Genomic DNA, 27,096 nt, shown 5'->3' with positions numbered 1-27,096 from the left:
TTGGTTTTTTTTGCATGGTTATTTTAGAGTTCCAAACAGTTGACTCTCCTACCTACTCCAAATTTAATCCATCTCCCATAGCATACACGAGGCCTTTGGGGTTTTTTTACCCTTTAGTGTGTGAAAGGTCTTATGGGACTAGTGCAAAGGAATCCACATTTGCTGTAGATGGATAGCTTAGCATTTTTTGTGCATGAACAGGGTTGCACAGATGTCTTGGTGAGCTGCTTTCCCCATTCTAGGGGAATATGTTTGAGAGAATGGAAAGAGAACAGGTTTTTTTCTGTCATCCAGTCCTTGTGGAGAAGGCTGTAGGGAGCCCCATGTTAACTGACTAATCTTTGGGAAGCCCTGAGAATTCAACATTCTTTGAAAAGTTCATTTTCACCTTGTGTACCAGACCCCCTAAAAAGTTGGAACTACTGTCTCACTGCTCAGTTGGATGCCAGCCTTGGTCAGTCAAGACTGCATCCAAGTAAGGATGCAGTTCTGTAAGAGCTGATTTGCACTTGCAAAAATGATACATTAAAGAAAAACCCAAACAGCCCTATCTCTGCTTGCTGCGTTCTGAAACTCCTTCCTAGGTATCCCCTGCGGGAGGTAAGATAGCTGCATGGACCTCTGGTCTCGCCTGGTACAGCGTGCAGCCATTTGTAAGGTCTTAAGCCAATCTTGCTAGAATTGTACATGAGAGCGTGTCCTGTCATCTGGACATGAGATTGCTTGACCATTGCAGAACTTGGCAAAAATGAATTTTCATATTACTGATCGCTGGTTTCTTTGTGTTTTACAATTCTGCAGGATGAGCTGTCACAGAGACTGGCCCGCCTACGTGATCAAGTTTAAGTTAAAGAAAGTTGTCGTTCTTTGTAAATGCTTTCAAAATACCCCTTCTGTAACTAACCCTCCACTACGCTAGAGAGGCGTATACAGTATGGCCTAGGTATTTGAGTATTTGTAATATAGGGTACTCCACTCCTAGCTTGCTACTCTTTCTAAAATACATTAAGTAACCCAAAAATATCAGCTCTCTAATGTCCTTTTCTGTACATTTTGAAGTTGATATATTTTTTGCAGGCTTTTTTCACAAAATCGAGTTGATATTGTCAGCTAGTAATGTTGGTACATACTAGCTAATAGACAAGCAGAGTGTCATTGATATATATTTTAAATTATGAAGTGATTTTTTTAAATTATGAGAACTGTTTATGGTTGGAGAACTGAGGTATTCGGTTCAGGTGATTGTTGTACATAACTTTCGTACGCAGCCAAACTCCTGGAACGCACAAAGGTGGACAGTGTGGACTTCATGGAAAATACGCTTCTTAAAACAAATGAGTGGACTTCAGTCTGAACTTTTTAATCTTTTAAAGCTAGGGTAATCATGCTGAAATTAGTGGTTTAGATCAAAAATCGGTCACCAAAAGCTGGTTTCATATAATTGGGAACTTGTATGGCATCATCACTTTAATACAGGAAGAATAAAATATATTTTTCAACTCTGTCAATTCTGTTGAGTGTTGCAGCTTGCTCCTTGTTTAATGTCAAGTGCTGTAGCTTCTCCATTTTGCTTTCTTCTGGGTATCCTGGAGTGCAGCCAGTTATGCCACTCGCACCTCTATTCTACCGAAGTAACATCTAGTTCCTTGTCAGCAGGGAACTCGTACTATCTGTTTTTATAGATTCAAGCTGAGAAGCCTTATATGAAGTAACTGAAGCCTGCTTTTTGCATTCCTTCTTACTCTGTCTTTGCTTTTAATCTAGTCACTTTTTCCATAAGTAAGGACAAGTCTCGTGATCGTATTCCATGCCTCAGTGTTCTTCCATATATGAAAAAATACAGAAGTGCTCTTCCTCGGGTTCAGATCTTCACAGTCCTTCATGAGTCACTGTCCCGACCCTGTCTTCTCTAACCGGGGCGCTCCCTTAGGTCAGCTTTTCCTCCTCTGCATCTCATGGCAGGTGAGAAGTGGATGAGTAGTGTCAGCCAGCTCGATCAGAGGGGGTTTTGTTGGGTTAAGAACAGCTGCTTTATTTTGTAAGGTATAATGTTGCTCTCTACAGATGAAATAACATTTGTAATATTGCAGTTGTATGGATAAACTAGTTTGTTTTGGTGATCCCTTTATATTTCTGCACAGTAAGAGAATCTACTGGCTGCTCTCAGTAGCTTCAGACTTCTGCTGCAGTTGTGAAGTAAAGAAATGGTTAGCGATTTGTAGCTGAGACTTCTTGTGATGTGGTGTGGTAAACAGTGATGTTAAAATTATCTTGCTGACTTTTGGGGCTCACTTTTTTATGTTTTATCTTTGTAGGGGTGAGGGAAGGTGTAAAGCACTAGACTTGGAATTAGTTCTTGATATGCTGGCGTTCCAGATCACATGCGTTTTCCTAGTGTCAGGGAAATAGTTAGGAAAAAAATACTTCCCTTTTTTTAGTCAAGCAGGATTTTTTCAGTGAAAAACGTGCAAAAATGATGAAACATTTCGGAGTGGTTTCAAACTATATTTTGAATGTGTTACTTAAATCACTTTGAAGGTTTAGCAGGATGCTACATACTGAAGTATTCAAGGCTACTGTAAAAATAAGATAAGGAAAATAAGATACACAAAGCAACCTAAAATATTGTGCAATTGTCTCTTATCACACTGGCAGCCTAAACTTACAATTTGTTTCACATGTGGTCTTTTCACTTGTTTACATTTATTTTCAGTGCAGCTTGCTTTTAAACACCTTGAGTGTTCCTCCTGTAAATAGGAGAAATTGGAAGATGTTTAAAAACAATGTACTCACAGCTGTAGTCTTGGTAAAATCCTTTGAAATAATTAACAACACTGCTTAGGATAGGGGTTATGTACTACATTTTATTTTCCCCCTTAGCTCCTTCTGCACAATACAACAAAAACAGAACGGTGTATCTATGCAGCCAGGTTACCCACGACTGTGGTAACTGCTTGTGTGCGAGCCTTGCTGAACTTACTTGTGTTGTTGGTAGTCAGTTACTTCGTATCATGACAGGACTGGAAACTTACTGTTGTGGAGTAAATCCGCCTCTGAGTTTACTTTATGGTTGCCTGTTGATGGAGCTGTACCATAGAGTGCTAAGGTTTTCCGTGTTTGCTATTAGACAGCTTTAGCTACCTTGTTTGGCTTATTTTAATGTGAAAGATTATGCTGATTTTAGACTGTTCCTGGCCATTTTAAAACTACTTGAGGGGGCAGACAGCAATTCTGATCTTGGGTTTTCTGAGTATGTTGCCTTGCCATGAGCCTTGGGGCTTTGGCAGAATTTAAAAAGACGAGACTGGTTGCTGCAAGATAAATATTAAACAAGCTTCATTATCCTACTGGCTATATACAGCCTGTTTCATGGTTCGATCTTACCCCAGGCTTGCAGGCTCCAGTACCAGAACAGATTTCCAGTATCGTTTCTTTAAGGGATTAACAAGTAAACATAATGGCTTGACTGACATAATTAAAGTTACCTGTGCGGGATTATGATGCAAAGGAGGTAGGCAGGTGTAGCTGGCTTGGGGAAGAAATACATGTTTGAAACAATGAATTCTTGCTCCACTGACTTCACTCTGCAAATCGCTGCGTATTTTAAGGGGGCCAGGATTTTGTGCTGGCTGCTTCTGTGTATAGATCTCCTGCCCTCTCCTGGGGAGAATGATTTCTCTTTAGAAGCACTTTGTGAGAGCTGGCATTCATTCAGAAAGTGTTAGCAGTTAACATTTTATATGTATGTATTTTTCTCAAGCCTTTTGGAAATCCTTAAAACTGAAGGTTACTCTTGGAGTAACCTTTGAGGGTCTCCTCTTTTCTCTCATTTGCTCTTTTCTGAACAACTCTGGCTCCTCACTCCTATGTTGCTGTGTTTCTTGTAAGTTGACTGTATGCGTTTATAAAGTTCATTTCATGTTAAATAAATTGTATGCGCTTTTATGTAACCTTATTACCAGATAATATTTCAATATTTATGCTTATGAGCAGGCACATCTAAAGTGAAACATTACTTGAAATGTTGCAAGATGGGTTTGCTCGACTTTTTTTTTTTTTTTTTTATTAAACCTTGTTTACTAAAACTGCTAGTGTGTGGTAGCATTAGTCTTCATTTGTTTGAATTCCAAAACAGAAAGCCGTGAAAAGCTTCAGATGAGAGGAGAGGGAAGGGAAAGAAGAACAAGAACTTTAGCTTTCTTGATTGCAATGGGATAAAGTGATCAAGTTGCCTTTGTTGGAGATCCTCAGAGCCAAAAAATAGTGAAAATTTGTTAGAATATAATCAGCAGTTGTGTACAGAAATAAATCCTGAAGCTGGTGACATGTATAGAGAAGAGAATAATTTTTGTAGCTCTGGTAGAGTTCATTTTGGAAACTGCTTTACTTGTATGACGATTTGTAAATGTAACTGCAAGTGGTAAATAAAATTGTACAGACAACTTATTTCAGATGTGTTCCTATGTTATATGGCTATTTGGTGGGTCTCAGGACATGGATAAACAAGCAGATGTCATGGTGTCACCGATGTTTTCCTGTGAGAAGATAATCAGGAAATTAAATCTTTATGGAGACAAAAACAAGAAGGTACAGTGGGTACTATTGAGAAGGATTTCGGATAACAGTTTAGGGAGTGATTAAGTATAACAACATGAAATATGATTTAAAATCTAATGTTTTGTTTGTTTGTTTTTTTTTAATTTAGGCTGGCATGGAGTGTATCCCTCATGCTTAAACCTCTTAAGAGGGTCTTCTGTCTTTACTATATATAGCAAGAGGTCATGTGAAAAACTGACAGGAGATGGTGTGGGTTTGAGTTTGTCCTGCCCAGAGCTGAAAACCTTCCGTTTTTACTTTCCCCTTCCATCAGCGCTTGGGAACAGCAGAGGGAGCCTCAAGCTTTGCATTTCCGTAGGTCCTACATAAATCATTTTTTTTTTTTAAATTCTTAAAACAAAGAGCACTTTCACAGAGTACTTACTAGCTGGTTTCAGGATCCGTCTCCCCTGTGGAACCTTTTGTTTCTGGGCAGTATCAAATCCGGGTAGGAATGGTGCTTGGGTCCCTGCTGGGAAGCTGCTCTGCTGCACAAAACACGACCTGGCAACATGTTGCACAGGGCCATCAGCTAATTGGGGTTAACACCTAGCCCTCCGCGCTAAGTGCCGGCAGAATGTTTCTTTGCTGTCTTTAGGCTTTAATCTGGGACTCTGAGATCTACTGTTACAAGTGTGGTAGTAATTTTGTGCTTAAAACTTGTTTTAAATTGTCCAGTTTTCAGTTCAGTCCTGGGTTTCTTCAGCTGTTGTCATTCTGTGGTAATTCTCCGATTTTCTACAGAAGGATGTACACACTGTGTACTGATGGGAAATGTATTTAATAGTCAATTTAATTTTCTTACTAGAAGCATTGCCCACACTGAGGATTGATTTGATGAAGTATTTGCTTTAGTTTCAGGGTTCTCTCTCTCCGTGTGGTGCATTGCTTTTTCAACGTTAGCATTTGCACTTGGCTGTTGCAGAGGCTGGTTTGAACTAAAGGCAGCACCCTGCTCAGTACTTTCTTTTTTGTCAAACAGTACTTTCCCGATGAAATCCTGAGAAGGGTCAGTGGCCTTACTTGTATCGGAAGCAGCTCTCTTCATTACCATTCAAATAAAGGAAAAGACCGATGCGAACAATCTGTAACTAATTTCAAGTGCCAATTGAGCCTTTTTAAGTTGGAAGAAGATGCAGTAAGTGAGTCTTACAGGCTCTTGCTTGACCTTTACTACTCTTTATTAAGAAAGTCATGCTGAATCAGCTGTGATACACAGTACAAGATAGAAAATCAATGGGCCGAGGGATCCCAGCTCTCTCCAGTTCTTAGGAAAGCCTTCCAACGGTGCCGCTTGCCAGAAGCTTGTGAGCAGCAGCCAGAACCAGACCATCTCGCAGCAGACAGGCACTTCCAAGCTCTTACTTCTCTAGGTAAGGGTGATTTGGGAGCATAAAAGAACCAAAGTATCACACATTTCTAATCTAAAAGGTGGTTTACTGTTGCAACAATGTATGCATATTGCTCAAGCTATTGTAAACATCTTAATTCCGAGTGAAAGAATCTTTTTGCGAAAGTCTAAAGCAATAAATGTTACATACTAACCAATACGTGTATCTGACAAGGTAATAACTTAATATCCCTACTATCTGGTTCATAATTCTTTATTGCAAGTAATTTCTGTCAAACTGTCGGGATAGTAAAACTTTTTAAAACTTCCTTAAAAAAACCCACAATTTTTTAAAATTGTATTTTTTACAAATTTTTTTCTTTTTGCGAAGATTAGTTTAACATAATTCTGGACAAGAATTCTCACAGTCAGGACTTTGCTTCTTTTGCTGCAAAATGGGTTGGTATTAGAACCATTAAGCTCTGGTTCTGTTACTGGTGATTTTTCAGTTCCAGGTACCGGTATGAAGCCCCAACATTTGACTTGAAATTCATAGGAAAAGCAGGCAGTCCCATTCAGAGTGTTGTAAATTAGTTCCAGTCTCCAAGAGACTGCTGTAACTAATTGATATGACCTGGAAGTGGATAAAGTCCCTAACAGTAAGATCAACTTTTCCTCTAGTAATTTGACAAATAGAACTTTCTTTTTTTTTAAAGTCCCTTGTAGGCTACATACCCCATTTGTTCTTCCCTGATGGGCATCGTTTCTGCACTGAAGTGATAATGATTTTCCAGATTTCTGCTGATTTGTATAGCAGGTGCCTTTATTAATGCCGGAAGAAGGGAGAGATTGAACAGCAACAACAAAAAAGATTCCAGGCAGCAACTGTATATTGAAGTAATTCCTTATCTGGTTACGTTGCTGTAAGTATTTGACCACCGCTTAAAAACTCGGTATTTCTATACAAAATGTATACTTCTAGCAACCCCTTCTGCAGAGACAATTCTATTTGCAAGGATAGCAGCAGTTTCAATGTGTATTAATGGTAATTATTACATTTAACAATGACACTGCTTTTTCATCCAATATTTTAAAAATGCACTGTAGAGCAAGGGTTAATACTTACCAAACCCTGGGTTGTCTTGTGTATAGCGTGTTTAAAGCAGCAAATATAGAACATCCTGGGTTCTCTTTCAAAAGTAATGCTTTTGTTCAAGTTTTACAATTTCAATTAGCCTCTGGTTAGAGTATTAAACAGACCAAGTATTCCCAAGCTCTTTGTAAAGGTCTACAGTGATGTCTGGGAAATCTGGATGTTTTCTCAGGATACTATTTACTGAACCGTACAAGCATTCCTCCTCCTGCTCTATAAAAGATGTGCAGGAAGACCAGTGGTTTGCAGAGTCGCTGGATCTCATTTATTTTCTACAACCACATGGAAATCAGGAACTCCCAGTGTTTGTGTGGGGTTTGGCTCTCGCAGAGTAGGTTCATGAAATGGGACCTGTGCAATGAAAGCTATTAGAAACTCTGCATCAGTGCCTAACGAATTTTATAAGGATAATCTTAGGCAGTCACTGTAAGTGCATGCTGCTTTCTGTATGGACAGTGGTCTGAGGAGTTTCTTTGTGCATCTCTGCTCCCAGCCCCTTCAAAGCCCGTATCCCACCCATTTCCCTCCCATCCCTGCGACCGACAAGTCTGTTGGGCTCCAAAATAGTCTCACTGTGAGTATAAACCCACCAGCAGTGGCTCGAGGGAATCCAGTCTCCTATTTATTTGCGCTTTAGTGGGATGTGATCCGTGGTCTTCAAGGGTGAAAGGTTGAGGGATGTGTGTCTTGTTTACCTGTGCCTTTCAGATGACGTTTTCCTTTAATCTATTAAGCAGACACAGCATTTTGTCCCACGGCGTGCAATGGCATCACTAATGATGCTCTTAATTACTACCAAACCACATATGAGTGACCGATGCCAGCAGACAAGAAGAGTCAAAGCCTGGTCTGTCAGCCAGGAGGAATGCAGCAAGGCTTCCCACTTCCAGTGGTTAATAGAAACATCTTTCCACGAGAGCACGGCAACGTCTCTCTGATTTATACATAGTTTCAGTGATGGGATAAAGTCATATCAGATGGTATAAACTCTGACTGATGGCGAAGGGGAAACTAGGTGTTCACAAGTAAGGGTGAGGTGATCCCAAACTATCAATGAGTTTGAAAATCCAAATCTGATTTTTTTGAAAGTTATTTAAAGCAAACCCAAAACCCTATAGATGCACGGAGTTAATTCAACCATTGTAGCCCCTGCTGCCTTTCAACACTTTTGAGGTTTTTCTTTTTTGCTGAAGCTATTACATTTAGACATTTGCATGTCATTGCATACTGAAGAAGGCATTTGGACTTAATTTTTTGGCACTGCTGCAAAACTGTTGCATACGTTGATCAGCTGAGGTATATGGCTCGGTCACATGCTACGCTGGGGCTGGTTCACAGACACAACAGGATGGAGAAGATACAGCAACACAGCTGCTAAACATATTTACCATTGAATAGTTAGTCACACTTCTGGAGTTTTAATTGAATTACCTTTGACAGTGAACAGCAAACCTGGTGGGTGATCTACTAAATTTAACTGATGAATGGGCTCCCTAAAATCAATTAGCATCTAGGGCTGTGAGCATGAACACATCCTGTCGCTCTGCGGGGACCGGAGCGGGATCAGAATGACAGCAGCAAATGTGAGACAAAGTGAAAGCATGCATCTCCTGCCGCTGCTGACCTCTGCTACCCACATGAAAGAAAAACAGGAGTCTAACAGGAGCTGAAAGAATCTGACAGTAAATCATTTAAGCTCTGTTTTGCAGAACTGATATAGGATGCTTCTAAACCGCTTGATTAATTCTGGGCAGTATATTAAAAGCAAGACATGGCGGAGCAAGAAGGCTACTGCCCCGTTCCATCGGCGCACCGAGCTGTAAGAAATACCATCTGGTTGCTTTATTATTTTTCAGGGGTTCAGGGCAGTGGGTAGCCAGGAGGAGCTGGCTATCTTCTGTTCTTTAGCTACAGTGGTAGGGTCCTGTGTGCAGGCACAGAGAAGCCCTCAGTCTCTGGGATAGTTGTTTGTTATCTGAATAATCAACTGACGGCAAAATGCGGGCTGGAGGTTCCTCTGACCTTTGCCTCGTCGCAACCCGACCCGCGCGGCGCTCAGCTAGAGCATGTAATGAGGTACAGATGCGACAGGTCGGATAATTGAATACACACAAATATTTGAGGGACTTTCAGGTTGTGACAAACTGATGAAGGCAGAAAACTCTTGATTGGGGCTGCTATCTCTGGGCTTGGGGGCGGCTGGGAAGAGGGGAGGAAGAGGAGCCAGCAGCCTGCCTTCCTCTCACCCTGCTTGCCCAGGTGACCAGATAAGCGCTTCCTCAGGTATAAATCTGTGCAAACACTTGATTTATTTGGTTTTAATATTGACTTAAGTGAAGACTCGGTTTGGACTATACCATGTGTGAGTTTTGGGGAATTTTTTTTATTATTTTATTGCTTTATTGCATCTCAAAATATGTTGAGACGCCCAGACTGAAGCCTGCCCAACAGCCCTTGCAGGCACCGCCATGGGAGGTTGCGATTCAAAAACCTTGTTTTCTCGGGGGCGTGTGTGTGTGTGTGTGTCCTGCCCCATACCCCCCCCTCCCAGGCTGGTGCCCTGGGTACCACCTTACGGGATGCTCTGAACTCAATGTAGGGCACAGTGGGGCTTTTCTTTCCTCACCTTCATCAGCAGCTAGCGTGGACAGCATTTTTTTTATTTTTTAGAAAAGTGATATTAAGTAGTACTTTTTAAGGAAAAATTCTCAGGGGCTCTGCAGCGAGTGTGGCTCTTGTGCACACCAGGCAGTACTAGCAGAGCTGACTCTGCAGGTCAGTGCAGCTGTTGCAGGTAAATAGGCACATTGAACTGGTGCTGTGTCCTCAGCCGAATCCTCATCTGCTCACCCTGCATTTCCCGTGGGATGTGGGACTCCTTCTAGCGTCATCGCCTTTTTGCTTCCCTTAAAGGTAGGCATCACCCTGCAGCACCGGTAACGTTGCTCTGGGAAAGGACAAAGCCAACAGGTTTCACTTGATACTTCCCAAGAGGGACCGTGGCTGTGCCACCAGGAGGACACAGATCTGGCTGCAGGTTACCTTGGGCAGCCCCAGGTCTGCACGTCGGGAACACCCCTCACCTGCGACTGCAGCTCCCAGCGGCCTCAGCCTGGCCGTAACGCAGCTCAGAGGAAGCCAGGAAGGCTCCCGGAGCTCCCAACAGGCAAAAGCTCATCTGAACCCCCAGAGCTGTGCAGGGAGAAGGTACAACACCACTGCCACCGGGAATGAGTGTGGGCATGGCCACCACGCTGACCTCGTACACCATTGCCACTGGGGACGGATGGGGGCATGGTCACCGTGCTGAGTACAAAATAATTCCCAGCAGCGATGCTGGGTGGGAAACAATCTACCCTCACTTTGCATGAAGCGCCCAAACCTCGTGGGAGACGTTTGACTGCAATATCCCGCAGCTACGGGGCCTTCTGAGCCTCCACGGCTGAGCTGAGGTGCTCTTGGGAGACTTGGCACGTCTTCTATCTGACTGTAGTCTTGGGAGAAGAGCATGGCGTTCGGGCCAGACCTGGAAAAGCTTCAGCCAGGGAGATGAGAGGAGATGGAGCGAGCACCTGAGCAAGTCCGGGAGCAGCGCCAAGCTGGCTCCAAGTGTTTCATGACTGCTTTGCAAATGTAACTTTTTTCTTTTTTTTTTTCCCTGTAAAGCACCAAAAAAAAAAAAAAAAAAAAAAAAAAAAAGAAAAGATGAGATCCAACATGCTCTGACGTTCTATATAAATTATTTTTTGCATTACAAACATATTTTTTAATTTAACTAATGTATAAACAAAGGGCTACTGCCCATGCAGAACAGCCTGGGAAGTCCTGCACTGTGTCTGCAGCGCTTTCTGGTCTTGCTTTCCTCCTCTCCTTCTTTCGGAGCCGCCCTGAAGTTTCCCTCTGAAGCCCAGCTGCTGGGTCAGCTCCTGCCCAGCCTGAGACAGCGCCGTGCTGACAGCCCTGCTGCACACTTCAACTTCAAACACACCATTTCATGGCCCATTCAAGTATTTGGCTTCAAGACGAATACACAGGAACGCGGCTCCAAGCACCCGGATCAATCCCCTCAATAAGATTTCATGCATTTTCAAGTGGTATCTGTCTTGATTTGGAAAACAAAAAGCAAGGAAAAGACAACAGCTAAAAACCTTCCCAGTGCACAAAGTGAGAAATGTGGCTTTAATTTAGACAACTAATCGCTTCCAGCTGAACCGGCCATTAAAAACAGTTGAAGAATTACAATGTAAATAGATTAATGCAGACAAAGCAACATGTGCGCTATTCCATGTCTTCTTGTTACCTACAAAATACTTGGGCAGTGACACACTGTTAGTCTAAGCCACTTGTTAGGTTCTGTGCTAATCAGCTAAAATTAAATAAACATGACTGATAAAAATGACTGTTGTGTTTGAAAATTGATGCACCAACAGAATTTACTCCAGGAGATAATTACAGATGATTAAGTAACAAAGAAATAATTCCTCCAGCACAGGGGAGATGCAGGGAAGGGGCACCTCCTCGTGTGCCGTCCTTTCTTTTGGAGGGATGAGCCGAAGCTGCAGGAAGGTCTATGGGTGGGAAAATCCCGAAGGAGCTTTTTCTGCCCCTGGAGTCTCCAGTGACAGACTGAAAAAGGGCTGGAAAAACCAGTGTTTTGCAGTTGGAAGAGCACGTACCTAGATTGTACCTCCAGCATCCCGCTCTTCCCACCCCAAGGATCAATCTCTTCGTTCGCCTTTTTCAATGTGAGGTATCGCACAGAAGAGCTCACAGGTGAGCCATGTAAGCGACAAATATGTTTCTAAATAGAATGATAGTTTAGATAATAAAGCCAGTTTCCTTTGTCATCAGAACGAGAGCTCACCTTCTAAAATAGAAAACATCCTTCAGGTTTTCTTTTTTTTAATTATTTGTTCTTAAAGCAATTTATTATTGGAACGATAACGTTGAGTGGAAGCCGAAGAAAGGGAGTGTTTTCCAAAATGTAGAGTAAATGGGGGGTGTGTGTGTGTGGTGTTGCGTTTTTTTTCTTCTCCACAGGATCTGTTGGTAGGAGCTTCAGACACAAATAAATGAAAGGCATCACTTGCACGGCAGGGATCGTAGTGATGGGAACTCGCCGGTCACATCTGAACTAGACCATCCCCTACAAGGTGACCTGCTCGCCGGGCGGTGGGGAGCACGGTGTGGGCAGGGGCCATGTTTCGAGCTGTGCCCCGGTGCTGGGCTCACTCTCAGGGGGCAGGCAGCCCACGGGGGTGGGTATCTCCAGGAGAGCACTGTGCAGCACTGACTGACTCCTCACCGACAGCCATCGCCCTTTGCTTCTCTCCCTGATGCCTTCCCACCGTTTCCAGGGGTCACTGCCTACCTCAGCCATGAGGGTGTGATGCTGCTGCGTATCTTCTCATAAGCCCCAGCAGCGCCGCTGACCCACATACCTCAGCGCAGGTTGAACAGGCACGTTCAGCAAAGCTCCGTGTCTGTGGTTCCAGCCAAGGCAGCGAGCTCTGGCTGCTGGGAACAGCCTGGCCACCTTCCCGAAAGCTTGGCTCCAGCACGGCACTTACAACCCCGCTTACACTTGCATACAAAAATACCAGTGAGCTGCTGACCTGGGACCCTCACGGATACGCGAGGAAGATAAAGCAGTTGCCTGCTGTTAGTTTTGCTGCTGTGTTTTAGAAACGCGAGCTACAGTCGGCGAGATGTCACCCGCCCCAGCAGCACGGGCACTGCTGGCACAGCCCGCTGAGGGCACCGAGTCCCTGCAGGTGACTTTAGCGGGACACGTTACATGTGCTGGTGTTTGCAGGAGATGTAATCCTGAAAGCATGCCTGCTCCAAAGGGAGAAAGCAGTTCCTGCTGTCCCGAGTGCGGCAGGCATGAAATACGTCATTTATCGCATTTTACTGTGATAAATAGAATATTTTGCTAGAATGAGCCATATTATTAAGCTGGTTCCTCTGCAGAGCTTAACACAGGCATTTCTACATAATTTTTCCACATATTTTCTTTAGCACACTCATATCCTTTAGTATCTCACCAAAACACATGTTCGAGTCGAGGTTAGCCCCTATGAAATGAAAATCACTTGGGGTGCGGAGGGGGAAGTGGAATATTATTCTTGATCCTGAATTGAAATATTAGAAGCTGACTTCTGAATTATACTCCAGGGTTACCGAGCTATAATTGAGATTGAAATTGGTTTGCTATTTTTGGTACAGCCTGGAAAGCTCCAAGTCTTATTCCCATTTGTGCCGGTGGAAATCCCCACCCATCATCTCAAATTCTGCTCTGCCCGCACCTTCGAGGTGAAGAGTGCCTCCCTGGCTCCTTCCTCCCCAAAATAATGATAAATGACAGCTGGTCAAAATTGTAGCTGGCTGTTGCTCCTCGCCAAAGAGACGAGAAGGGGCTTCACCCCCGAAAGCTGATTGACAGGCAGGGTCAGGGTGGGGGAAGCGCTGGCTGGACCCTGTCAGATCACAGGGAGCTGCTGACAGCTCGCGCCACAGTCAGCCACCTTCCCTCGCCGGTGAGATTTATGCTGCCGTTCGGAGGGTGTTAATTAAACCCTGCTTTGCTTAGAAAGGAAACGTGGAAAAAGAACGTGGAAAAAAAACCAAACAAAAAACACCCCAACAAAAAGAATGGGCCGAAGTTGCAATGTGCTCTTTTAAATCTGATTTCTTGTTCTGCAGGTGCTATCTAGAGGTGGTTGGGTTTCTCTGAAGGAACCATGAGCGACACACCCTAACGCTCCAAAATATTAAAGCAAAGTTAATGTGCGCTTGCGTTCCTCAAGCCAGCACCATACAGCAGCAAACAGCGTTTCCCAGCAGATAATTAACAATCAGCTCAGAAATTTGCTTATTGATGGGGACAGGCGATACCGGGACATGCCTGGGGTGGGATGGGTCTCCTGCAGCTCCCGGGCTGGCCGTGGCAGAGGCATGCTGCAAGGAGCTCTTGGTTTCTTTTCCAAGTGCAATTTAAAGAGTGCCAAAAGGACGTGGGCACTGTGCATGGCTTCCCAGCTCTTCCAGAGCAGAAATCCCCCGGGAATTCACTCCACGGGTGTATTACAGATGGTACAGTGGCTGCATGCTGCAGTGGAAAGGACCAAAGAGCTTCCCCAAACAAATTAATCGGTGGATTAATGGTTAATGGGAGCTGCTGTCTGTGGGACTGTCCCAACGTCAGTGGCAAGAATCAAACAAGAAGTTAATATTAAATTAATAACTCACAGCAGTCAAACTTTTAAGCCTTCTACTAATTTGGTGTGTTAAAAGCTGAAATAGTATGGACATGTCGTGAAATGGCAACTTCACATATAATAACCACCACCGCTGATTATCGCTAGATATTGAACATTATTTGGGCAGAGAAAATCACTTGATCACTGCTGAGCTTCAAATGTATTTGGGAAGGATGCTATGGAGAAGTTGGTGGCTGGTGGGATAGGAATATTTTGCACTGTGGGATCTTTGCTTCCAATCTAGACCGCCTGCCAGCACCAGGAGCACTGTGGTGGCACTGGTCTCGGCTTGGTCTGTGCTGGGGGATGGAGATAAACCCTCTGCGTGGCCCCACCGGTGCGGCAGCCACTCGCTGGCTGGCAGAGCAGAGCCGAGGGGCGATGCATCATTGAGCTTTCTCTTTGCCGAGAGCGCAGGGGAAGGGGCAGCCAGCAGGCTCAGTGTGCCCTCGGCACCATCCGTCACCCCTCGCTGTGACGGGCCACCTCCGAACAGAGGGTGCTGAGCTCCCGCTCTTGCCTCTGACTCCGGGAAGAAAGGAAGGGCTGAGATCACTGAAAAAAACCTTATTGCTTCAGTCCTGTACGCTTCTGTTGAAGTTATTGGCTTTCAGCCGTATCCTAGCCAGGTTGCAGATGCAAACTGTCAGCCCTGGGCAGGTCTGCCCTCACCTTGCCCGCACAGAAACCGAGCAGGGGCTCTTCCAAACCCATGCCAGGGGATTTATACTTCCACGCCAAAGGCAATGCCAACATCACTATGTTTGAGCTCAGTTCTGCTCGCAATGGGCTTGGGTTTGGGTGGTGCTGACCCTCTGCAGCCTGGGAGCAGCTGTGGGGTGACACTGGCAAGGTGGGGTGTCACCTCAGCCTGCAGTAGCTGTCATCACTTACAAGTGCAATGGAAAAAAGTAATGGGAAGATGGGGAGGAAGCGGGTCCTGCTTCTGCCTTCTGCTACAATCCCTCTGCATCAAATTGGTCCAAAGCCAAGCCAAAAGGAGACAGAAAGGGCTGCTGTGAGGCGAAGTGAGGGGGGGGGCTTTCCTGGAGGACCTCCTTGGTTTGCACCGGGAGCAAAGCAAAATACTAAGTGAGATTAAAAAACCAAAACAAATGGAAAAAAGAGGGGGGGAAAAAACAACCAACTCAGGCAAATGGTCTGTGATAACCCAGATCTCATTGTTAAATGTTATCGGTGTCTACAGGTTACTGCAAAAACAAAGGGGCCAGATGGCAGCCCCTTGCCGGAGCGGGGCTGTTTGCTAATAGCTGCGGGCAGCGGCAGCCCGGTGCTGCCCGGGGAGCAAAATTCCTCCTTAAATCTCAATTCCAGATTTGGGAGCTCCCCATGAAGGTGCCCTGGCAGCACAGGGGATGCTCTCAGGCTCCGCACGGAGCGATGAGGTGAGGAAGCCGCTCCGCTCCCCTCCAGCTTTCTCTGGTTTGTGCTTTTGATGCTATTTTCCTGATGGTTTGGAGTTTTTAAAAACTAAAATTGCTCCTGTGAGTGCTGGAAGCCAAAGGGAGGTAGCGTGCAAGCTGGCCCCGGCTGCTTTCAGCAGTCCTTGTTCTCTCCTTGATGGTCATTCAAGACTATTATTTTTTCTTGTGAAATGCCTCAAACCATAGTGGAAAGCATGTAAATCAGAGAAATACTAACCTCTGGGTTCCTGCGTCACAGAAGGTAGAAGTCCTCTACGACAAGTCAATGCTGTAAGCTAAAATCAATGAACTTTATCTTCAAGCCTGTATTTCAAAACCAAATAAAACTTTCTCTTGCTTTAACCCTCTGAACGAACAACTCCATTTAACTTTTATTTGCTAGAACGGTGGATAATTTTCTCACAACACCACCAGTGCAAAACAGCATTTTGATAATAAATCTTTTCCACTGCTTCAGTGAAGAAGTGTGTTAGTACGGTGGGATCGGGATGCTGGCAGGACACAGAGCTGGAAACAAGTGCGCTGAATTGACAGATAATAAATATTAACCAATTAATGAAACAGTCGATGGATTTAGTCATGTCAGTGAAGGCTGTTAACGAAGCAATGATGCTATAAAGCCAAACTGACTGGCAGAGCTGATCGCTCCAGGAGATGCTGAATCATTTTTTTCATCATCTCAGAGGCAAAGAGCACTCAGTGCATGGTGGGTGAAACAAAATGTTACCAAGGACACCGATGTGCCTTTTACACAGTAACTTTAAAATACCAGAGCAGAGCAGCTGCATCCCAGCACAGAGTGCGCCACCGGGGGATGCTGCTGAAGGAGGGAGGCTGGGTGCACAGGTGCAGAACCCACAGACCGTCCATGGGAAGGGGGTTTCACCACCCATAAGAGTTTGGGGGTTTCAAGGGGGCTGCTGCAACCTGCAGGGACCGTCTGAGCGCTGTGACCCCCAGCCCCGTGGTGCCCGGGAAGGGGAGAGCGGTGCTCGCTGGCTGGGAGCGTGGGAGCGTGGCAGCAGGGATGGGGACCCACCACCAGCACGTGGTGGTGGCACCCAGGGAGCAGTGTGGGGTGAAGGTCCATCATGTGGGGAGCACTGGGAACACACCCCAGTGAAGCACGTGCTGTTCCGTAGCACTATTGGTGCACCCACACGGTGTTGGGGCTGCGCCGCGGGGACATGGAGGGACACATGAAACAAATTACGAAATTGCAGCTCTGCCTCCCTCGCTTCCCCCAGCCCCGCTCGGCCCCAGGGCTCCCGCGTCCTGCAGACGGGTTTGCAGACACATGTCAGCGAGTCGCCTCGCACAGCCCCGGCATTTCCCGGCAAAGCGCCTGAGCGGCGGCTGTCTGCTGGGGAGAGGTGTCCCCTTGCAAGGAAAACACGGGGCAGGTGCACGTGCTGGGGCGAGAGCCCGTCAGAATTAACAGCCTGAAAGAATTTGATTTACCTCAATGTATCGATCGGTGCAAACAAGCAAAAAGTATGTTGAGATGATCAAATGAGATGGGGTCTTTTTTTCTTTTTTTTCTTTCTTTTTTTTTTTTAAAGTGGTGAAAAATACCAAAGGCATGACCGAGGAATTAATACGCCACTTATAAACACGCTGCGGGGAAAAGTCAAGGGGAAGCAAACAAGACCCAAAATAGCTTTATCTCCAAACGTCCCGTGAAGTGAAGGAATCTGCTGATATAAACACAGGAATTGCAACTGGCCACATGAAACAAAGCCCCGCTTTCAGTGGCACCTGGGGATGGTGAGATGGAAGTAATTCCTCTTTAATGAAGATATTGTGATGTGTCTGAGGCTTTGGGCAGAGCAGCAATCTCCGCTGCCTGGGAAAAAAGGGGATTAAGTTACAGAGCGGCCTTGCTGGAGGAGAAACCCCCTGTTTTAAGCAAAACCTTAGCTGGCGTTATCTGTTTAATGTGTTGCACGCCATTTGCGGCATAAACATTTCCAGTTCATTTTAATTTCATATCGTAGGAGAATAATAAAGACAGCAGGGTTATTGGTCACAGCTGCGCGAATGTGGCAAATGTAACTTGAAGAATTATTCTGTCAAAGAGACAGAGCCAGATATTATTGTTTTTTCCCTTACAGTCGTGCCAGCAGTTAAATAGGGGATTTTATTAAAAATATTCATGTAATTAAAATCTATAGCCTTGAAAGCTGTTATAGGAGCTGGAGTTAAACCAAAATAACACATTTACATTCAGATGTTGCAGGTTTGTCACAATATGAGACCGCCTTCGGTTCAGAAAGCAAAAACATGAGAAGTTTTGACTTCAGTTTTACATTTCCCAATTTAGGTAGCTGGGAAGCATGCACTGATTGATACAGCTTACAAGGACAAACTTTTTAGCAAACATTAGATTTGCTTATAGAAATTCATTCATTATGATCTGGGCGACTGGTGTGTCCTGAGAGGGAGAAATGAATTTTATTCAGCACACGTGTAGTTTTAACAGCCACTGCCCAGGTTTTCAGCCGTTGTCCATCAGCGTGATGGATCGCCCTTCCCTTGTCTCACTTCCCAAACCCCAGCCCCGGCTGGAATGGAGAATTTTCCCAAAGCGAAGGAAACACCCCTGGTGAAAAGCAGACCCAACAGCCACCCAGAGCCATTTCTTTTTTCTTCTTTTTTTCTTTTCTTCTTATTCTCGAAGCTTTGTCCAGTAATAAACAACTGTTTCAATCTGCTGTGCTGATCAAAAGAAATGTTTTAATCAGTCCCAGACAAAATATCATGCTATTATGTTATCACTGGAGCAAATCATCAAAAATACAAAACAAAAATATCGGTTTAATACGCTCCAGATCAGGAATGTCTTGAAGAAATTTGCCGTCCTCACAGGTGTGTCCTATTTTAAGGAAAAAAAAAAAAATCTACAGGACGGGGGCTGGCGCTGGGGCGAGCGTGGCTGTCTGGGCAGGAATACTGAGATCAAAACTGACCAAGCCCAATTACTGCAAATAAACCACTCGAAACGCTTTCCCCTACCCCAGGGATGTTTTGATTAATACTTTTTTAACTGAAAAATTATCTGAAAATCACCCATCTGTGCTTTCACCTGCTGCAAACCAAATCCATGGGGAGAGCTGCAGGGACACTGACCCGGTCCCTGCTACCACCAAGCCATGGCTCTGGCTGGCGAGGGCTCCAGCCCCAAGGAGACCCACATGCTTCCAAGTTTTGGAGACAATTTGCCCAACGGGAGCCTAAGCAGGGTCCGGATCCAACGCGGGGTGATTGGAGCCATCAGTGGATGCAGGAGCATCCCTGCCCCATGAGCCTGGTGTGTGATGGCTAGCAGAGGTACTCGCATCTCCTCTGAAAAATTTCAGCTTGAGCAGAGCTGGATCTCATTTCCATCCTCTGCTCTGTTCTGTGTCCAGGAGACCTACCCAGTGAAATTCCTCCTTTTTATGGTCCATGACTCCAGCTGCACAAATGATACTCAAAACCAATTTAAAAATCAGTGATCTTTTGGTGGTTTGGGTAGCTGAGGTCTGGCACAGGGCGCTGCTGCTGTCTCACCAGCCACCCCTGGCAGCCCCGCTCCTGGGAGCAGCAGCTGACGGGCCGTGCTCTCGGAGGGACCGTTCATACACGCTGGATTGAAGAAATCTGGACTCTCCATAGGGTCCTCAAAGTGGTGAGAGGAGCCAGTCCTAGGGAGAGGTACACACTGGCACGCGTGCCTCTCAAGCACCGACAAACCCACCCAAACAACAACCTCAGAAAGTGGGGACATGGGCTTGGGAAGGGGGGTGAAGCCCCGGGAGCTGGCAGGATCCAGGTGAGCTCTCCCCTGGCCTCCCCTCCACATCCCTCCGGAGCCTCCCACGGGGGACGGCAGCACCCAACACGGCAAGCGCCAGCCCTCGCAGAGCGCCCAGGCTCTTGGAATGTCGGGTTTTGTTTCAGCTGGAAACAAAGTCTGGGGCTTCACTTTACTTTGATTTCATTTAATCTCGAAAATCTCCAGGAAACTAGAGTTACATTTCTTCTACCAGTCTAAATTCTTAAATTCTGGTAGTATTGAGAAGCGAAGAAAAGGGGGCTGATGTTATCCGTTAGAATAGCCCAGATAGAGACATTATCCTGCTTTTATGAAAGCCAAAGGCCGAATTCATATTTATTTGAGCTGCAGCAGGATCTGGCTTATATCCTGGACATTACAACATGCTGTTTCAATCTATATTTTTATTAGCAATATTGATAAAGTTAGAAGAAATACGATACAGGAAATAGCTTATCAACTTTGATTAATTTTACAGTAAGACTTTTAATGAAGATAAAAGAAGAATCCAGCAAAGGGCTGAAGTTAAAAGTGTTGTTGGTAAATGGAGACATGCGGTACCCGATGTCCTGAGCAGGGCTGGGCAGTCAGCAGGGCTTTTACTCCATGGAAGAAAAAAGGTTGGTGATCAATTTATTTTGAAGACGGTTGGTTCTCCACTTTAAGTTTATTAACATTTTCATACATAATGAATCACTGCAAGACTGCAGAAACGCAGGTATTTGGGTAAACCTAAATGAAACCTGTTTGTTGTATGCAGGCAGCAGTGCCTGTGGCTCACACTCCTGCTTTTAAAGCTCCAGGCAAATATTCATAGGGAAAGATGCAAAATGCTCTTGTTGTGGGGAAAAAAACCCAAATTCCAGCCCCTAAACCTCAAGTCCTGTGAGAGGATGGGATCTTACTTGACTCACTTGAAGGTGCCTTTGGGACAGGGAGGTTTTGCCTTCGACCGGCCCCACAGCTTTGGGGCACACAGGACCTCTCCGAGCTGCCTTTCTTGTGCTCCATTGCCTGATATAAATTCTTAGTTTTAACACAGTATTATGAACAGTTCAGCACTTGTAATGCCACTCTGGATTTATGCTCTTTTTTATTTATTTATTTTAAAATGGCTATCTTCATGGAAAGCATCACGGTGCCAGTTGAGGATAAACCAGTCCAGCCTCCCGGATCGCTCCGTTTTGTCCTGGCACTGGTGTCACCCACGACACACAATCCCATGCCCCAAATTCACCAAACTGCCTTAAACATACAGGGTTTTTCTGCTGTGCATTTAGCACCCCATCAAAAGCAGAAACTCCAAGGTGTTTAAAGTAATGTATGATAGAAGATGATGGTTTAAACCACCGAGTGCTTGGGGTAAGGTGGGCACAGCCAGGGCAGCATCCCACTGTGCAAACAGATATCGTGATGTTTCCCACAGCGACGCTGACTGGTGGTTAATATCGTGTATTTGAAACCTCCTGGTGAGGGCAACAGCAACACCTCCCAAACCTGAACAAAAAAAAAGAGGATTTCTGCTGGTTTCAGGCTGAAGGTCCATGGTGAAGGGATGCAGCAGCTCAGTGAGATGGACCGGCAGCCGGGGCAGGAGGCAGCATCTGTCCCTGGAGCATCATCGGAGTAACAGCAAGAGTAACTCTAAGTAACCATGCAGGTCCATTACTCTTTTCTTCCTTTTAGAGTCGAGGCCCCGTTTTATTTGCAGGCCTGACTGGAAGCAGATGGACCTGTCAGGGCTTGCTCAGGCAGGTGAGCCCAATGGGGCGGATGAGCTGCTAAGTGCTCCCAGCTGCTGGGCAGGACCCGGAGGAAATTGTTGGAGCTGGGACCCAGCTCCAAGATGAGATCTGGAGCCAGTGCCAAGAGGGAAAAAGTGAATTTCTCCAAAAAGCCGTTCTCTAAAAACCTGAAAGAGCGAGGCTTTTAAAAGAAGAGAAAATACCTGAAAAACTTTTTAGTGCATCTAATATATCTTCAGACTTCAGAGCGCTAGAAGCCATCCCGAGCCCCTCTCTGGTTTTGTTCAGGATCTGCCTCCTTAGACAGCAAGTATTATTTTTCCTGGGATTTCTCCCTTATCGCTGGTGTTTTCCTCTTCAGAAAGGTCTTGAATTTTACTTGCTGGTTTGTGTTGTTTGATTTATAAGCTCAAAGGGTCCTTCACAAAACCTGGACTACTTCTTGTACTTAATTGCTACAATAAACTTAAAACTTGGTGCTTTAGGATAAGCGATCTGGGAGGAAATTGTTTGATGTATGGCAGTGGACGGTAGGTCCTTCTTGTGAACGTCACCGAAGGGACAGGGGGAAGAAGTGAGTTTATAAATAACTATAACTTTCAGAAACGACACGACCTCGGGGAGAGCAGGGCTCTGTTAAGCACGAACAGCTTGCAGTGTCGTACCCAACATCTGCAAAAGTCCTTGCAGCCGGTATAACTCCCAACACCCTTGCCTGCTGCATCCAGGCTGTCCGACACCAGCTTTAACTCCATGGGGGCCGGGAGGCTGCGACTTGCACAGACACAGCCGAGCACAGAAAGGGGTGCCTGGAGCTCGCACCCGAAAATGCAAACCAACGAGTGAAAGAAAAGGGGATTCACGAGTCACAAGCTTTTATTCACATTGCAATGGAGGTGGTTTTTCTTTTCAAAATTATTTTATAAGAAATAACTCTTTACATTTTAAAAGCTGGGCTTTTTCCAGCGCTCTGTGACTGCAGCATCAGTGGAGCACAGAGGCTGCTGAGCCGGCGTGGATGGGGCTGCTTGCCGTGGCCGGGTGATGCCGTGGCCACATGACATGACTCCAGTGCCTCTGAGTGACACGGGATGAGGAAAATTGTGAAATACATTCAGTGTGTAAACACCAAGGAATGAGATACCACTTGTAGCCCTGCGAAGTGCAGTCCAGCTTGTGGCACAAGCCCAGGAGGAGTCGGGGGACGCACCCCCCTGCAGCTGGTACCCAAAACACAGCCAGGGCCAGGAGCTGCCGCGGCGCTGCCCCTGTCAGCAGTGCACCTTCAGATGCTGTATCTCTTCTTTGGCTTTCTGAGCCGTGTCTTAAAAGAGTCACTGCATACTTCGTGTATTCTAGGAGGCAAACAGACACCCAAAACTAAGAAGAAAGCACACGTAAATATTGCAGAGTCATCTGTTTCCAATAGCCTGTGTTTACATATTAATGTGCAATACAAATTTGTAAACATGAGCATTTGAAACTTTTGTAGGAACCGATACCGGCCTTTTCCCTTTCTGCAGCTTTATTGGAACAGCATGTCCCCCTGGCCTCAGCCACACATGTACATCATTTTAATACTGGATGCATTTCAAATGTTCTGGGTGCTTATTTTTTCTGGTCTAACTTGCTATCCAATTCTCGTTTGTTTTGCATAATTGTGATACAAATTATCATCTAATTACAGACCAAACCTCAGAAGATCAAATGTAAACCAAGGCACTTCGGTCACAAAAAGCTACATTTGACGGTCCCTCTACATGTTTGCCTTCCCCAATAGGTGTATTAAATTTGGGTGAAACTGGATAGTAACTGCACTTTGATTAAAAACATTATCACTGGGGTTTTCTGTCTCCTTGATTTTTACATCAACCTCCCAGTGTCTGAGCTCTGAGCCCATCCCATGTCCCAGCGTCACATACGGACACAGTGCCCTTGGTACGGCCAAATTTATTTGCCAAGCGCTCTAAATGGGATCAGACATTTCCGAGTAACTTCAAACTCCTCTTTGTTTTCCCAAATGACTAATAGCAAAGATTGTTCGGCAAGCTTAATCTTAACCTCGTTGATTATTTTCTCCCTGTTCCCATTTAAAAACAGTGCTGTGACACTGGGTGCGTGTTTGTGTCCCTTCCCGAAGTCTAAAGAACTATGAACTTTTGCAGTTGCCCCAGGTTATCAAGTAATGTCCACGGGAGGCACAGCAAAGCAGCATGTGATGTATTTGTATTTATAGGCGCGTAGTCCTGCTTGAAATATTGACTCGATTCCCCCAGTTTCCATTTAATGACTAATAATTTATTGTGCTGACTTACTCTGACGAGTTTTGCCGCTCGCCTATCACCAGCAGCCGTTTTGCAAAGCACCCCCAGAGAGCAGCGTGCAGGTTACCCACGGTATGGGGCAGAGTTTGCCCCGTGTCAGCAGAGCAACCAGTGTTATGGTGTGAACGATGCAGCCGAGCCGCCCCCACGGGCAAGGAGCCACGGCCGGCACCGGGTGACCGCGGGGAATGGAGAGAGAGAGCTAGACTGCCTGAAAATACCACCGGCATCTCTGTCATTTGTTACAGTGATTTTTGAAAAGATAAAGGTGAGAGATAAAGGCAAAGGAAATAGAGATGGACCTCAGCTAACGCGGGTCGGATGGTGCCTCTCGCGCTGCAGTGACCTCTCGTAGGGAGCACACTGGGATCCATGCGTCTGCCTGTGCCGCTTTGATGGGTGCCACATCCTGCCCGCAGCTCGGTGCTGGCACCCAAGGGACCCGCAGGTACCTTGCAGGGACCAGGCTCTGGGCATGTTTTCCCTGTGGCTGTGACCGGGGAGGGTGGCAAAAACAGGGCTCCTACGGGACCCACGCAGGCACATCAAAACCCAGCCCGACTCGGCTGGAGCGAGCGGAGCATCACTGCGGGAGCGCAGCACCCCAGTGCCGGGTCTGTAGTTTCATGCCAAAAGGCACAGGATGAGCAGTGGCTCTGGGAAGCTCCATGCCCAGCTGCAAACATGCTCGGAGTAGCAATGAGATGGGTCCCGTCAAAGAGAGCATTTGCTCAGCTGTAGTGGATGGGATGTATATGATCTCAATTTAAATAGCCATCACTGTAAAACTGTCCATACTGAAAATATCTATTCTAGTCATTATCAGTCACGATTTTAACTAGACAAACACCAATTTTCTGGATCACCAGCTCATGGCAGCAACTCTGGAATATCTTATGCAACCGCAAATATTTGGAAAATTGGAAGTTACCCATCGCATCCACCCACGAATCCGTGACTGATCTGGAAGAGCCTTCCAGCTCCCCAAAAGTATAACCACATGTGGGGGGTGGCACTTGGTCACTCGGCCCATGGGGAGCCGGGATCTGCAGGGATCTGCAGAGATCTGCAGAGCCCGTCCCAGCCCCTGCAGTGGATTCACCCACGGGAACTCGGCCCCTACCCGTGGTGAGGGATGGCTTGGAAATAAGGACTCTCGAATGAATTATTTTTTTTTTAATAAAAGTAGTGAAATAAACTGCTAAGAATCAGGGCAAGAAAGCAGGTTTGCTCATTTTTACAGTTCTACAGACCATTTAGCAAGGCAAGCATGGCCCACCATTTCATACTGGTATCGCCAGGGGCTCTGTGAACACTCAAAGCAGTTAAATTAGGGAAAACAACATTGTCTGATTTTTAGCAAAGTCTCATGAAAGTAACAGTCTGACTTCTTGTTATTGTAACAGCTTTCGATACTGCTAGTTCTTTTCTTAATTTGCTGTCTGTTAGGGATGAAAATAAACCCAAAGCTCTGCTACCAATTTTGATTCTTCAATCTGCACTTAATCCCTACACAGTGCTGCATTATGTTTGTAAATACAGGATTCTCTAAACTTAATCCCAAAATGCAGCCGGTCCCAGTGAATCATTATTTCCAAATCTCTGTCAAATATCAGGTAGTAAATTTGGCTTTAGGTAGGGACTGAGCACTGATCAAATAAAGGCTAAAACCTGTGCCCCATCTTATTGTGGGTTATATTGTTCCCTCGGGAGCTAAAGAATATTAACAGGAATAACAAGAGTATCCACGGGTTATAATAAAACAAACAGGGCTTTCAGAAGGAATTGAAAATCTCACGTTTTGGAGCCCTTAGTGATCTCTCCAGAAGGGATCTGCGTTCTCCCATGGGACCAAGCCAGGAGCATCCTTGTCCCTTCCCTCGGGCACAGGCTGGTGGATGTGATTCCAGATGGACCTTCTGTGTCCCCTGGGGCTCCCAGAGGTGTTTCATCCCACTCAGCTCTCTGAGATGTATCTGCCAGATCCCCCAGCATGGAGCTCTCGCCATGGGGGAGATGTGTGACCCCCATCCTCTGTTCCTTCTCACCTCACCGTCAGCACTGGTGCCGCTCTGCAGTACCACCTCCCAGAGATCCCCGGGAGCAGGAGTGTGGAATGGAGGGCTCTTGGGGCACCGCTGCATCAGGCTCCGCTTTCTCATCCCCACAAGGTAGGGACACATCCATCTTCTATCCTGTCTTTCTTTACCTTGCCAGAAAATACTTGGATTTATGTCCCCACTCTGATAACTGAGTCGTCTGGGTCCTGGAGAACAAGGCACTTTCATGTCATTAATTAGGACCCATTAAAGCCACGGGAACTTGAGAACATGCTCAAGCACTTGGCCAAATACAGCTCCTCTGCCAACTCCAGGCCTGGTACAGTCCCTTTGAAATTAGAGGAAAAACTCTGGTTGGGTGAGCAGAGGCTCGCTAGGGATTTGAGCTAACTAGAGGCAAGCTAGAGAGACAGTTTCGAGAAAACATATTTGTAGAAATGTATACGTCTACGTTCCCACTTCAGAGTGCAAATATCAAAAAGGTGACTGTACAGTTTGCTCTTAACCTAACAACCATGACATAAATATCACCAAAAGGCATCACCTCGCTGTGGATCACCTCAGACCCTCCCAAATCCTCCACCACCACCCCACCACCACCCCACACGTTTGCCCACAAAAGAAATGCAATGCCTAGACATCCCACTCCTGTCCCATGCAGTATTTCATAGTCAGTAACTAGCGAGCCCTTGGGTACGAAGGAAGGAAAGGCTTGCTTTACATATCAATGCTTAGAAATATTATATAATTCCACTAAAGGCAATGGTTAATTGTTGGGTGCCAGTTAGAGTGATTACATCTGCCATCTCTCAGAGAAGCCGGAATGCTGTCACTCACTTTGAAATGGCTCGCTGCATTCATCAGTCTAGATGGCACAGAGAAGTTATAGCCACACAAGCCATATGGAGGATGTAAGGAACAATTAAGTGCTTCCCGAGCAATGGGACTTGATGGGAAAATGTTTCCAGATGCATGTAATCCATACAGCATTTGACTAGCAGAACTGGGTACTTGTAGACACTGCCCGTTTAAGTCTTCAGCTTTAGCGTTTTTCAGATTGGCTATGCCGAGGGAGGACAGTTTGGGCATATCCACCATGAAGTGGGGTAAAAGATGCGGGTTGGTGCCTCCCAGTTTTTCGTGGCTTGGCAAAATGAGAGACTGTTGTCTTAAGAAGCTTGTAGGACAAATCTTGTAGTAGAGGGGCAGGTTGAGGTTGTGTAGGTAGCTCTCGGGGCACGACACACCAATGTTGCTCGCTGACAAGTGAAATGTAGGAGGGGAGCACGACGGAGAGAGCAAGGGGTTCAAAGGAGAGGGCGTCCCACCGCTCGAGGTCACCGGTGAAGAACTGGAGCTCCCGC

At 45.7% G+C, this 27,096-nt stretch overlaps 2 protein-coding genes across 4 annotated transcripts in view; one reads left to right on the top strand and one right to left on the bottom strand.

Moving 5' to 3' along the window:
- Nucleotides 1-4,446, top strand: part of CHMP1B (charged multivesicular body protein 1B) — a 12,392-nt gene extending 7,946 nt beyond the window's left edge. Inside the window, exon 8 of the mRNA XM_080366370.1 lies at nt 802-4,446. Coding sequence (XP_080222496.1) covers nt 802-846 — 45 coding nt within the window. The 3' untranslated portion in view covers nt 847-4,446. The remainder of the gene's footprint in view (nt 1-801) is intronic.
- TBX22 (T-box transcription factor 22) overlaps nt 4,047-27,096 on the bottom strand; it is a 71,216-nt gene continuing 48,166 nt past the window's right edge. For all 3 annotated transcript variants that reach the window (XM_080366348.1, XM_080366346.1, XM_080366347.1), the window contains one exon: nt 4,047-27,096. In XM_080366348.1, the coding sequence (XP_080222474.1) occupies nt 26,486-27,096 (611 nt within the window). In that variant the 3' untranslated portion in view covers nt 4,047-26,485.

This window comes from Falco punctatus, assembly GCF_963210335.1.
Source record: "Falco punctatus genome assembly, chromosome: 15".
Classification (NCBI taxonomy): Eukaryota; Metazoa; Chordata; class Aves; order Falconiformes; family Falconidae; genus Falco; species Falco punctatus.
Note: the sequence above shows the minus strand (reverse complement) of the source record. Positions and strands in the feature narration are given on the sequence as shown.